The following is a 14,655-nucleotide window of genomic DNA, read 5'->3' on the forward strand; positions in this document are numbered from 1 at the left end:
TTTAATTCACTCTGATGTCATTCCAGCGCTATTAAAAGCCAAGAGGGGCACCCACGTACACGAAATAAGCTACGATATGCCGTGACGCATTACTGTTACAGTCGTCCTTCCTTTTGGCCTTGTGGGCTTAGCGACAGAATCTTACAGCATGCAAATGTCATTCTGGTTAAGTAGCTCTCTTTTATGAGACAATGTTTTTTTTTTTTTTTTCCTCTCTCTTTTTCATTCTGGTTTCCTGACTTGCGAGGTTCGCGGGAAAGAGTCTGGCCTCTCGGTCACCCTCTCAGTGGGAGAGCGTCGATGAGATTGTACTGGCACTCAGCGCTGGCCCACTTTCTGGCGACTGCTTTGCCCAGACGACTCTGTTTGTGGCCGTACTGGGCGCATTCCCGCATCTTGTGTCACTTAACATAAAAAAAAATAAAGAAAAATACATGACGTGGACAAAAGTATTGGGATGTGTGCCCGTTACGCATACAGGAAGAAAATTGTAGCGTTATAACAGCTTGCACTCTTTGAGGAAGACTTTCGAAAAGATTTTGGAGTTTGTCAGGAAGTCTTTTCTTCACATACAGAAGTGATTCTCACAATGTGGTACGGTGTAAAGAATCAATGCATAAGTACTGTCCAGTTGACTTTAACTTTGCATTTAATCTTTAACAACTGTTCGTTTTTCTAAACATTTTGGTGCAATTTATTTTACGTGCAAAATATTTAAATATTTATCCAAGTACCTTTTTTCATTTATATTTAAACACAGTGTTAAATGTTCAAACTGTGCATGATATTACAGTGGCTTGTAAAAAATATTCGATATACTTTTTCTGAATATAAACTCCTCTCTTTGATAAACACTTGTGCCTACTACTGTATTTTATTGTTGGTCATGATGGTGGTACTTGGTGTAAAATGTTTTACATGCATTGATATACGTTATACAGTCCGCAACATAAAGAAGTAAAGCTCAGAATCTCTTCAAATGACTATTTTCTATGGCGTGCTGTACTACAAATGACCCCCGCCAAATATGGATCATTCTATAACTCATTCGCTGCCACGGACCTTTATATTTGTCGACTGAAATCCAACCGCTTACTGCCACCGACGGATTATTCGTCAAGTACTCAACTCAACTCAAATTTATTTATAAAGTACTTTAAATACAACCGCAGCTGAAAGTAAGTGCTGAACACAAATCCAAATCAAAATGAAGAAGTAATAACACCTTAAGATAAACAATTACAACAATGCAACAATTTCCGAGTTGTAGATCTGTAAACAAATCATTATTTTCCGTTTTCTTAGTCTTGTTTTTGTTGCGTCCAACTATAAGCGTCAAAGTCACTGTTCTGCCTGACGTGTTTCTTTTCTCTATAAGCTAGTTTTCTCGGCTTTTTGGTCAGAAACTCCTGTTCTACTGATGATTATTAAAGACGACAAAAAAAGCTAAATGCAAAAAGTTTCTGTTGAAAGAAGAGCGCCTACTCTTTGTTTTGATAGGTTCGGTACTTTATACTGTCGCAGAACAAAATATTCAGTTGGTTTTGAAAGATCAGTCCAAATGCTCTAAAACGACGTGCTATACGAAGAACTCTGCTTTGAAAATGGCCGACACTGAATGAGTTAATTGCAAAAGAGATTCGTGAAAGTGACATCCAAAAATGTGTTTGTTTTTTTTTCTCTCAAATTCATTTCATGTTGAAAAAAATGACTGCACATCGATGAACGTGTTGCAAGGGCAAACTTTAGATTATTCTAATTGTCATCAAAAGCCCTTAAAAATGGATAATAAGGTTAGTTTTCAAAGGGTCTACTCAATACACACTGTAGTATAAATAAACATTGCTGACTTTGGCGACGGTCAGTTTTCTTTAATAGTATCAGAATACTGGAAAATACGTGCCACATTGAATGAGTTTGTCAGAAGGAGCCAAGGAAGCTAAGTTATTAAAAGCTACTGATGGTTTCCTGTCGACGTCGAACTTCTTAAGGAGGACGATCAAGTTGAGCTCCACTTGGCGGTCTGTTTTCCGTGCCGCACTTGAACACAACATAGCGCTGCTCACCACAAACGGCAGGAACAGCGAGGGCCTCTTACATTTACTTCTCGACGTGCGACAGTCCAAAGTGTGGGAACACATACCCTCCGAGAGGCAAGGAAATGGAGTGCTGCAGCAACGTGGACACTGCGGAGCCTGAGGTAATGCAACAGGGTACGCTAATGTTAGCATGTGCATTTATTTTTGTCATTTCTAGAGCCATACCCTCACGGCGGTGACATGTCCAGCCCTGTTTAGTGCATCTTATTAGAGACTTGCAGACTGTTTTGAGGGGGCTACCCTGTCTCATGCAAATAAGCCACTGCTCACCCTGCCTCCTCTACTGCAGGACCAATGCCGAGGATGGCCTTTGTTACCATGACGATTAGGGGTTGGCGACAAGTTGAGGCACACGTCCTAAAAAAGTGAGTACGATCCGCAAAGAGTACGCCGACCTTGTAACGAGAGTAAAAACACGAATCGTATTTTCACTCGTGGAGGCAGCACTTCATCACCAAGCCGCCCATTTACACTTGCCTATTAGCGGAGCAGATCCTTGTATGTCACACATGTAACGAAAAAAAAAAAATTGAAACGGCTTGCTTACAGACACATTTTGGGGAAATAGGCAGATTTACTTGGTTGTTTGTTTTCATACGCTAAACACCTGACTATTTCTATACAAACAATAACAAAGTACATTTTCCATAATATGTCCACTTCAAAATATATACCATTTCTAAATATTTGTAGTACAGAGAGTCCCTGGTTTTCAACAGAGTTCCGTTCAGACGGTAGTGACCCAAGTTGTATGAAAGTCGGAATGTGCATTTGTGAACTTTTAACGAGTCAAAGTCATAGTCACAGTAAATGTGTATGAAAAACATTCATGAGTCAGTTGTATTTATTTCACACTGTTTTCTGTATGTACAACTGTAGTTAGTCTCTATGAAATGTAGTTTTTTTCCCCAAATATTTTGGGGTGTCCGAAACGGATTAATGGGATTTACATTATTTCCAATGGGAAATATTGCTTCAGTTTTCATACAGTTTGGTTTTAGTTCAACTTTTAAAACAGATTAATCAGGAAAACTGAGGTTCCACGGTGTGGTACTGGAAAATGGGGAGATAGGGCCTAGCTGGCCGTCAAAATGAATTAAAAGTGCATTACAATACTTTTGTGTTGACTTGAAAGCATCTCAAAGTGTAATTACAAAGGATGGAGATGAAATGCATTCTCTCATTGGCAAGCACAATGGAGGCTTTGAATTGAGGCAGAGCTACTCGGCTAAGAAATGTGTTGTTTTCTCTCGTCAACATCAAAAAGAAAACGAAAAAATGTTGACGGATGGAGGCGAGGTTGCTCACGCTCGTCTCACTCGGGAGTCGCCGCGAGAAGCCACTAAACTCTCACATGAGGTTTTAAGTGCTGCTTGGCTTCTCCGTCGACTTCACAGTGCGACGTTTTGGATGGCCACTTAAAGCTAAACTCTGGCTAACTCGTCCCCTTGTAAAGCTGCGGCGGTGCCTCGTAAAGCCACCCACGGGGGACTTATAGTGAAAATGCACATAATACGGGATGTTTGGTCGGTTGCCGCAGACTATGAGAGGATGTGTTGGGGATTAGGTTTCAAAAGGAGAGTGTGGACTGACCGATGGTTATTAGAGGTGCAACAGTATGCCATAAATCACGTTTGGGCGTGTATCTTGGTTTTAAGGTCGAGATTCGGTTCACATTGGGTACAGTAAGGGAAGAAAAAAAATGCGAAACATAAATCAGCTTTTCTTTTGTGTTAACAGGAACACAGTTGTCAACATTTAAAACGGAATGACTGCAACCCGCTAGCAGTAAATTCTCCAATAAACCATCAAACCCATAGCATTTATTTTTGTAAGCTAACGCAAATAAAAAAAACAACAATACAATAAACGAGAGGGGTCAGATTACAAAGTCAACTTACCACCCAGGTTGTCCACTTCCTTTTCCTGCAGCAGGCCGACGGAGTCGTCGTCTCCCTCTAGGATCAGCTCCGTTTCGGGGCTCTGGCTCGGAACACTTTGGCCGGGGAAGACCAAAGTCTTCAACTTGACCAGCTCGTCCTCTTCTGTTACTGTAAAAAAGACCTTTTCATAATAAATAAAGGGAAGTTCACAGTGTTAACCTTTCAGCTCATTTTGGCAACAGTGGCTCAGCTCACTTAGCGACAGTAAACGTATAGGAGTTAGAAATATATATGCACAGCATGTCAATAATATTTGTGGTTTGTTTATTAATTTATCATTTTAAATTGGCTGAGTAACATTAAAATAGTTCAAATGTTATTCATTGTTGTTTTTGTACAATTTTGTACTGCGAAATTCTTGTGAGAACACATTGATACTGCCGCTAATAATTACTTAAAGCATTGCGAGCGTGAAACTGTTAAGTTGGCCCGCATTTGCTTCATGTGCGAGGAGCCCAGACAACGCATACAAAAAGACACTCTGCGCTGTTCATGGAGAACATAAACTACACTAAGAGTTTCTTAGCATTTTAGATGTAAAACGCAGGATGACGCGACGCGCCATAGCATACAAAGGCGGGCGCGGATTTCCCGACTGAACGCATTTGAACATCACAGGTACATTTGCTTTTATTCCCCGACAAGGTCAACAATGAAACGCAACGTTTACGTTCTTGAAAGACCAACGGCTCGCCTTCGATTAGCGACTTGGCTCGGCGCTTTTGGAGACGTGACAAGAGGAGAGAGTGAACAGACAGCGCAATTAGGTTGCGCCGGGACTTCATGATGCATCTGCCTGCAGCTCAACGGAGACTGCGTCTTCACATATCCGGAGAAAACAAAAGGAGCGGTTTATTTTTGCAACGTACTTATCGGCTCAAAACATCCCATCCCCCATGAATGGCAGACTGCTCCGTCTTTGAATTTGTCCAAGATAGGATGACACATGGAGCAAATTTTTTTTTTTTTTTTTTTTTTTTTTTTTTTTTCTTTACATTGTAACTGATTCTTAATAAGGGAGACCCTACACATGAAGAGGAAGAAAAATAAATCTTTTTGGTCTTGCACACCCTCTCATAATGTTTGTAAACAATATGCACCAGGATACTTGTGGGTGGCAGCTGACCAAGTGAAAACAAAAAATATGTGGTGTGTTGTGTACACTAACTCTTAGCTTAGACGGCAACAACATTGCTGTTGGAAACGCTTCCCTTTGTAATTTGTATCGTGGAGAATGACACATTATAGAAACATTCAACACAACCAGTTTCTCCTCTTTTTTGTGTCAGCCAGGTTCAGCGAGCTTCCTTATTGGCTATCGTTCCGTTTTACATCAAAACCACGGCTTTGCCCAACTGAATCTTGGCCTCGCACACGGCACAAGGATCAATATTGAACGGGTTTAACATTTACGTTTTCCGAGGAGATCGTGGAAAAATAAAATTACTCTTAACACATCCTACAGCACAGGAAAATCCATAAGGATAATCTTTCGGAAATGTTCCATAATACGGCCTTCGCCAACTTTAATTGGAAAGGGGAAAATGCAAAAATCTGACCCGATTATTGGGATGTGTGTACTCCACACCACAAAGATAATCTTTTCAGAAACATCAGAGAATCTGGCCTTTAATGACTTTGATCGCAAAGGAGGGGAAAATGCTCAAATTTGGCTCGATTATCAGTGTGTGAGAACACCACACCAAAGGAAAATCGATCAGGATAATCTTCAGAGACAACCGCAAATTGGGCCTCTGCTGACTTTGATTGTACAAGGGAGAACAAAATGCTCAGATTTGTCCAAATTATTGGTGTGCCTGTACCTCACACCACAGGAAAATCAATCAGGGTAGTCTTTCAAAATTTGCTAAATTTGATCGCAAAGGAGCGAAAATGCTCAAATCTGTCCAGATTGTCAGTATGTGTAACCCCCCAGCTTTCAGCCCACTTCTTACATGCACCTTGTCTTGCACAGGTCACATTGAACAAAAGACAATAAAACACACACAAAAAAAGCCAGCTTCCTGCTCTGCCTTATATCTGGAGCGCTCTCATCAGAAAAGATGCACTTTTGACATCACAGGGGAACAAAAAAAAAATCCCATGAGTTAGATGCCAGCGCCTACCATCAGCTGGAGATCAAAGAGGAACGTGTAATTTTGTAAAGTATCACGCTGAAAGGCTGATGAGCAGACGTGCTGATGTTTGGATTGGCACATTTGAGCAGGAGGCCTGACTAGACTAAATAAACCCGGCTAATTCCTACAAGCCTGCAAAAATCACACGCGTCCGCCGCTGTGCACGGCAGCTTCAACCGCAATGCAATTTTCAATTTCTCACGGAAAATTTAGCGGGCGGTTCAAAGAAGGGAAAGAAATTAATTGCTGCAGCAAGCGGTTGTCAAAGTTAAAAGTTCAGTCATTTTGAGAAATGAATGACATTAGGGAGGAGAAGTAAACATTTTATGATCATCAAGCTTGAAAAATAGCATTTTATATTAGCATTAGCATTAGTTATAGGGAGTCCTTGGTTTTCGACGGATTTCCGTTACGATGTAATCAGAATTCGTAAAACAGCCGGAACGTGTATGTGGCACATGAAACAAACACAATCGGACTTCACTGTTCGCTGCACATATGCAGGACACCCTGTTCCGGATGAAGCAAAGCCACTCTTGGATGTTTTGTTTAGCTTTGTGTTCAGGGTCATTATTCTGTTTTCAAGGTCCATGACTTGCGGCTGAAACCAAATTTTCGGACATTCCAGAATGCCCTTTTATGTGCTTGATGCAGTTATAGAATTTGCATGTTTGAAGATAATTGCTGAAAATGTGCAAAGACCGAGAACTATATCGTATTTTAGACATATAGCATTAAACTATGTTTCACCATTTCAGTTTTACTGATGTTTTTTTTTTTTTTGGGGGGGGGTGTGCTCAGGCTCCCCACTAACACACAATGCAACAACTTGAGAAACTTCGTTCGCACCAGTGGTTAACCGGCGCAATTGCAACATGCAATTAGCTGGCTAGCTATGCCTACACCCCATAAACGCATCTTCCCTCTAAATAGTCCCAGTCTGGCCACTTCAGAGGGCCTCGTTGTCGGCAATGAGTGTACAAACGTTACCCAGAGAAAGGCCGAAGAGTGAGGAGGGGGAAAAACTTTCCGGAATTACAACCGGCATGCAGACCGGGACTTCAGGCTGGCGTGGCTGCTTTAGAGTGCCTCGTTGTGGCGGCGTGACAAACCCAACGATGAGCCAGTGGGATATGTTTCAGCTACCAGAGGCTTTAAGTGTTCATATTTTTCCAGCTCAAACCTGTATGTGTAGGCATAAGAAAGATGCTCGACGAAGGCACATCCATTTTTCCAGGTCGTTGTAGTCAGTGACAGTTGAGCGGTGTGTGGTTTCGGCGCATTCAGCAGACACGCCCACAGCGTTTGAGAGGGGAGAGAATAGCTCATTTTCAATGCGGACAATAGCATTGACATTTCAGCTCCCATAGAGGCCAGTGATTTCAACAACACAGTGTTCAGGGGTCTCTCACTCATAAGTATGGAACAGATCAGACTTAAAAGGCTTTAAAAATATCGTTCTCTCAAGTTTATATTCTTTCATTTCCTGTGCTGCCGGGCATGTAAGCGAGATGTTGGGGAACGTTACACACAGTTACTGTATACACACACACACACACACACACACCATGCACGGTGACCTCAAAGGGAACTCAAAAGGCGCTTTAAGTTTTTGGAGCTTGCACAGGAATTATTCTGTTTTATGTCTCATGCTGTCAGATCTCTGTAAGTAACTCCACTGATTTGCGCAACCATTTTGACATTTTATGGAATGTGCGCTACATAGACTGACTTAAATATCAAATACATTGCTTCGGTTTCCATCCCTGCCCTCCCACGCACCCATACATTACACAGAGAGCGAACGTATGAGCGTTCCGCAAAGGCTCCTGAGACTGTGCGATACCACCTCATGTCTTCCCAATATCTGTTTTTAACCCAGCCAAGGGATTAAAAATAACAAGCTCGCACTTCCTGTGATGCAAACGCATCAGTTTTGAGCAGTTCTGGGACCGCGACAGTAAACATCATAATGTTGATTTAGGGGGGAGTTTACACAGCACTTCCTCTCGTGGATATCTTAATTTAATATCCCGGGATGCGCTGCGTCGTGTCTGTCAGAGGTTACAAACAGTCCTCATCCGAAGTTAAACACGAGTGGCTGATATTGCTCACGCATGACCATCAATCCCAACTGAGCTCATGCGAGTAAAGTGAACCCCCGTTATTCGAGCCCTGCCGCAAATGGCAAAAATCTGTGAGTAATGAGAACAGTAAAATGTTTGTAATTGACTATAGATGCTATGAGATGCCGAGAACACCATTTTAGAAAAGGCCGAGTAAAGGCTGAGTAAATGAAGCTCAGCTCCTCAGACATAGTAGCTTGGCAACAAGATGCCACCAAAACAATATTTTTATATTAGACATGGCTTTGGCCTAAGCACAAAAACATAAGTGACTTTTTCAGCAAATAACAGGACAGGCTGCCCCCAAAAAAACTGCAAATTTGCGAATGCCAAATCACGAATAAGCAGACTGTAATCACATGTTCAAATCTACACGTAAAAGGACAAAGACTGGATTTCAAGAGACAAAATTCTATATTTGTGGCACAATTTGGAAATGAAAAATGCATTAAATTGGATATCATCAGATCGGAATCACACCATAACAATAGCGCCCCTGTTGTTGGCTCTGCATGGCATGTCAAGGCTAGGTCTGGCAAATTTAGGGATACAATCTAACACTTGCGTCGTCAGAACAATCCCTCAAAGTTATCGGTGGGATACCAATCCCACGCTTGTGTCAACAAAGCGATCATTCTCAAATTTATGGGTGGCATGGCAATCTCACGCTCGCATCATTAAAATAATCACTCTCAAAGTTAAGGGTGGCATAACAATCCCACGCTCGCGTTATCAAAACAATAAATCTCAAAGTGATAGGTGACATAACAATACTACGCTCGTGTCGTGAAAACAATCAATCTCAAAGTTAAGGGTGGCATAACAATCCCACGCTTGCATCATCAAAACAATCACTCTCAAAGTTATGGGCTGCATAACAATCCTACGCTCGCATCGTCAAAACGATCACTCGCAAAGGGTGGCATAACAATCCCACGTGCATATCGTCAAAACAATCACTCAAAGTTATGGGTGGCATAACAATCCTACACTCGCGTCATAAAAATAATCACTCGCAAAGTGTGGCATAACAATCCCACATTCGCGTGATCAAAACAATCAATCAAACCTAAGGGTGGCATAACACTCACATGCTCGTATATGTGTCCTTGCGATTTCCAGGGCTGGAACGTGACTCATAAGTAAATATGCTAAATAATACAATTCCCATTACGATTACAAAACAACATACAGTGTTCCCCTGCTATATCGTAGCTTTAGATCTGTCTGCCGTGGAAATGCCTGCCATATCCCGGGAACCTGCAATTTATAGCAAACATTTTTGATGGCTTTTTACAGTATACTTACTGTACTGCCCTCACATGTGTGAATGGACAGCCACAATCGCTGATGCACTTTCCAGCTGTTTATTGAACACAGGAAAAACAGTCAAACAAACACAATGACCCAGATTCGAATCCCATTTGATGGGCGGAGAGGATTCACTCATGGGCAACATACAAAATATTTTATTGATAGTGTAATTTCACACTGGATGGTTAGCCAGTCATCGTAGAGAGCTATTTGTATACATAATATTAAAAAAAAAGTAAATTTCCCATGATATGTTGGAATTGGGAAGTTGGACCATCAGTGTAAATGGAACCGAGGTAAGTTTAGTATCACTTTGGCGAGGACCGTGCCGGAGAGAACAATATGTCCGTCCCTAGCAATCAGCGCCAAGAGAGGAGAAGAAGAAGCTTCTCACCTGATTACAGACAGCAAGGACACCCGGAGGTAAAACACCCCGTTAAACACTTGGATCAATATTAACGTGACTTCCATTTCATGCTTGCCCGCTTCCAATCAGCCGACAATATACTCCCAACAGCGGGCCGTCGGGTGCGACAGGGCAGCTCATTTCAGGCGGAGCGGCGGCGACACAAAATGTGCTGGCTAAGCTGCCAATGTGGCTAATAGACAATGAGACGGAGTGTCCACCGAATCACACTCACATGCGTGCGCACGCAGTGGCAAAAAGTGATGACAAAGGTTACGCTAGCGCAGTGACGCTAAAAAGGCATTTTTCAACACAGGTGTCTCCTTGGAATCATTTTTTTATTATTATGTCAAGAAAAGAATTGCTTCAACATACCTGAAAATTCAACACTTTATACATGTACAGTATGTATATCCTGTGACAATGCATGTATTTAAGGGGTCCATCCATTTTCTGTCGTGCTTGTCCTCATTAGGGTTGAAGGTGAGCTGGAACGAGTGCGAGCTGATTTAGACGAGATTAGGGGTACACCCTGCACGAGTCACCAGCCAATCACAGGGCAACATACCGTTTTGTGAAATTTCCTACTAAATTCTCGTTGTGTCATTCCACACAAAGCTCCAGATTATCCCCTAAAAATGGTCACACTCTGATATGCACGTCGAACAAAGTGCTCACTGGCAGCTTTCAAGACGGCACAAAGCTTATCCACTATCTCGAAATAACTCCTTTGAGTGCACACAACAAATAAATACAGCGAGGTGGTGAGCGCTTAATGTTCGGCAGACAACAAAAGGCGATGGTGAGACTGCGTCAAAACAGACACAGGCCACTCACTCACTCGGGTGTGCTTTGTGAGGGGAAACAAAAAGAAAAACAATCTGTCCAGATCACTTTCATTCCTTCACGCGAGCGGGGGAAGAGTGACACATGCTGCGAGCGCCGCCGCCGCCGCACGTCTGCCCGTCTTTAAATGGCAAAAGATGGCGGATGAAGAGCGCCTTGTCATACCCCGCTGTCAAACCAGAAAAGTCTGCATTCTTTTTGGACAACCTACCGTTTCTCCATTAGTCCCAGATTGGAGCGCTTTAATAACGACTCTCGGGGGCCTCAAACGCGCCGCTTTGTTCTGGTTGCCCGTGCCAGCTGCAGCCCACTAAAATGTTCTACAGAGGGCCTGTCAAGTCTGGATGTAATCGAGTGTGCGTGTCAGGAGATGGCACGCTCACCTCTGAACCTCTGCAACTTTACAACAAAATACCTTCAGCGCTACAAAGAATATTCTGCCGAGTGACTGTCATGCCTATGATGTGAACTGAACGCAAGAAAGAATTCAAGCTGACGATCGGGCCCTCGCACCCACGTTCCCATGGTGAATCCTTGAAAGGTAGCAGCAAATTTGATGCCATGCTCTGCCAGCATTACAAGTTGTAGGCAAAAAAAACAAAGAAATAAAAAGTTTGACAATTTACTGCTTCTGATTGGGGCTCATTTGGGCAAATACGTAGGAGTTTGTCAAAGTTTGAGTCCTGGAATCTGTCCAAAATATTTGCTTTCAACCAAAATGGCAGCCTTACGGTTCACTTTTGCACTTGGGTCCTTGAGACCTTTCCACGCATGTCACTGCGATAGACACGGCCACGGAGAGAAGAAAGCTAACAATCATCCTTCTTCTATTAACCTCGTTTTCTCCATCGCTCTTATAGAAGGGTTTGCCGACTAGCGGTGCCATCGAAGATTGCTTGAGCAATCTCTTTTCACCATGGTGAAAAGAGCTGTAAAATCTGAATCTGAATCTGGACGAAACCTTACCTCCTTTTAACGATTAGGATCCTAGATTGAAGGCAGATTATTATGCAGGTGACAAATGTTTAAGCCTTGGTGGAGGTCAAAGCTCTGTTTTTAATAGTTGCTTAGTCGGCAATCATGTGAATTTACTGGCAGGCGAAATTGTCCTTGGCGGATGACACAAGAGCTTTCTTTGCCTGACAGACGTCAACACATCATAGAGAGCCCACCAAATTAGTCGGTGAATCAGATTGAACTCCCCCCTCACACACACACACACACACACACACACACACAGACACACACACACAAAATGAAGAGCAGACGGCACGATGATTGCTTGTACGGACCACCTGCAGCTGCCATGTGTTCACGTTTGGAGCCCAAAGCCACCGGATGACTTCCTGAACTCGTCCAACGCTCCTCACGAGCTCAGCGTTAGTCTCGAACTTTGAGGTCAAGAGAGTCTGAACCAGACTGGACTCTCGGAATTGACATGAGGGGGATTACGAGATAAAATGCTTTGGGTGTAACGCGAGGCCAAAAATGACCGTTTTCAAAGTCAAAATGTTTTCTTTTTAGGAAACGACCGAGATCAATATTTTGTTTTCTTTTTAAGTAACAAATAATGCATTCAAGTGCAACGGTAACTCATATCAACATATAAGAGCGCTTTTAAAAATGGTTTTCATTTCATTTTAGAAAAGCATAACATCAACAGTTTGTCTTCTCTTTAGGAAACGACTGATGCAGACAATTGCAACGGTAAATGTCTACGTCGCATGTGGAAACCATCCATCGGAGAAAAGTGTGAAACAGCCGCATCCTGGCGGGTGTATTTGGGAATTGTAAAAGCACAGTGTAAAAAGTCATTAGGCCCTCGCAAGAACTGTGACTGCTCTACAAGGTGAACGAGCTACTGGAAGTCATTGAAAAAAATGATCGCTCACTACTTTCCAGCTAAAAGCGGAAGGGTTCACGTTATTAGCTAAATAATCAATATGCTCATCTTGCATTTGCGATTTAATCAGCAGGCCAGAAGGGGTGTTTCATAGAATTGCTTTTGCGTAAAACTCAAAGGTGAAGTGGGGAGGATAAAAAAGGAGACTATTTTTATTTTTATTTTTTTGATGGGTATGAAAACACCAATAAAACACACGTGTCATGTTCAATTGTCAGGACTCGTAAATATGCAACCTATACAAAGCCCTCCAATAAACCAAGATGTAGAATTGCACTATAAGTACTGCACGTCCAACAGTGATCAACGTCTCCGCTGGCGCTTTCCAAGTTGAAGAGGAAATGTGGGTGTGAGCTCACCGTACTCCTGCAGGGTTCTGCACGACACGTCCAAGTGCGTTGAGCCCAGCGGGTTCCTGACGAATCGCCGTCTCCGCCGCAAGTCGTCCTCCCAGTAGTCCAGACGCCAGAAGTCGTGAGGCGGCCTGCGGAAGGAAAGAACGTCATCGACGCTGTTTCACTGCATGTTGCCTTCAAAACAGTGCCGGGCGGGCATCTTGTGACAACGGAATAAGACGAGTTAACAAACGGAAGGAGAATCGGGGCTTCCAAACCTGACATCCTTATATTTTGCTTTTGGTCACAGTAAGAAGCTTTAAGAAGACATTTTATCCAAGAGGAGACTGCGGGCCTTCATTTATTGGTCACAGTGAGAATATCTATTTTTATCCAAGAGGCATTGACTAAAGGCATTGACTTTTCATCTTGTGGCTGTTGGCCAAAGTAGGGAAAACAATTTTATCCAACGAGACTCAGGGTATTCAATTCTTGATGATGAGAAAGGAAACATAAAAAATACCCCAAGAATTACAAAGAAATATTCTAGTTAGACATAAAAATTAACATTTAGAAAAATACAAAAATATAACCAAAAATACAAAAATAAGGAAGACATTCAGAAAATATATATTCCAAACCAAAATTGTCAAGGAAAGAAAATATATATATATTAGAAGAATTTAAAAAATATTAGGAAATAAAACAAAGTACAAAAAATAACCCTAGAAAAATACAAACAAAATAAAAGAATATTAGATGAAAAAAAATGAGAAAAAGAGGATGATAATTTCCCAAATCTTCTTTTTATATATAAAAATACACAACTCAGGGGAAATCTGACTATAACTACAAAAATATAGTAAGAACATAGCAAACCATAATATTAAAAAAAATATATTAGGGAAGGAGATAATATAAAAAATATATATATTAGGGAAAATATTTAATGACAAATATGCAAATCAGTAAAATAAATAAAAAAATAGGAGACTTTTTTTTGTTGTTGCCGAAAATAGAATGTAAAAAATATCGGCATCACCAAACCTACTACTTAATACTAACTCTGAGAAATTTTCTTTAAAACCAGCAAGTACAGTCACGGCGAGCAACCAAGTGACCGTGCACTGAAAAAGGCGTATTAGCAGCCTGGCCAGTGAACATCCTGTAAGTAGTCGTAATAGCAGAAATGTTACTGTAGTTCTCCTAAGAAAAGAATGGACGGAGAACAGCAGGGAGCAACATGAGCAGCAGCAAGCGCCGCGCCCATAAATCACACACAGCTCCATTGACAGATACAGCATCAAATTACAAGAAGAAATGGCGCGGCTTGCCTCGTTTTTTTTTTTTTTTTTTTTTTTTTTTTTTTTTTTAAAACAGTGTTTTCTTTTTTTAACAAGTCTTGTAAATCAAAGGTAGGCATCTCGACACGGACAACGTGGGCTCTAATGAGGGGGGGCCTCGGGGCATGAGCCCATAAAAGCAAGCCCCCCCCAACCTTCCCCTACGTCCCCCGCATATGTGTGCCGGAGATTAAAATAATGT

General features: G+C 41.9%; 2 protein-coding genes across 5 annotated transcripts in view; one reads left to right on the forward strand and one right to left on the reverse strand.

Annotated features, from left to right (window-relative positions):
* Positions 1-14,655, reverse strand: part of LOC133405443 (neurobeachin-like) — a 132,172-nt gene that overhangs the window by 83,666 nt on the left and 33,851 nt on the right. The window contains exons 8-9 of the mRNA XM_061682373.1: positions 13,135-13,259; positions 4,001-4,150 (exon numbers count right to left, since the gene is read on the reverse strand). Coding sequence (XP_061538357.1) covers positions 4,001-4,150; positions 13,135-13,259 — 275 coding nt within the window. The remainder of the gene's footprint in view (positions 1-4,000; positions 4,151-13,134; positions 13,260-14,655) is intronic.
* mab21l1 (mab-21-like 1) overlaps positions 1-14,655 on the forward strand; it is a 36,006-nt gene that overhangs the window by 7,264 nt on the left and 14,087 nt on the right. Inside the window, exons 2-3 of one of the 4 annotated variants that reach the window (XR_009768949.1) lie at positions 2,389-2,464; positions 12,552-12,988. The gene's annotated coding sequence lies outside the window, so the exon portion shown is untranslated. Of the gene's footprint in view, positions 1-2,256; positions 2,309-2,388; positions 3,134-12,551; positions 12,989-14,655 lie in introns of those variants that run through there. The other 3 variants (XR_009768950.1, XM_061682379.1, XM_061682380.1) reach the window with 3 other exon arrangements.

Source organism: Phycodurus eques, chromosome 7 (assembly GCF_024500275.1).
Source record: "Phycodurus eques isolate BA_2022a chromosome 7, UOR_Pequ_1.1, whole genome shotgun sequence".
NCBI classification, from domain to species: Eukaryota; Metazoa; Chordata; class Actinopteri; order Syngnathiformes; family Syngnathidae; genus Phycodurus; species Phycodurus eques.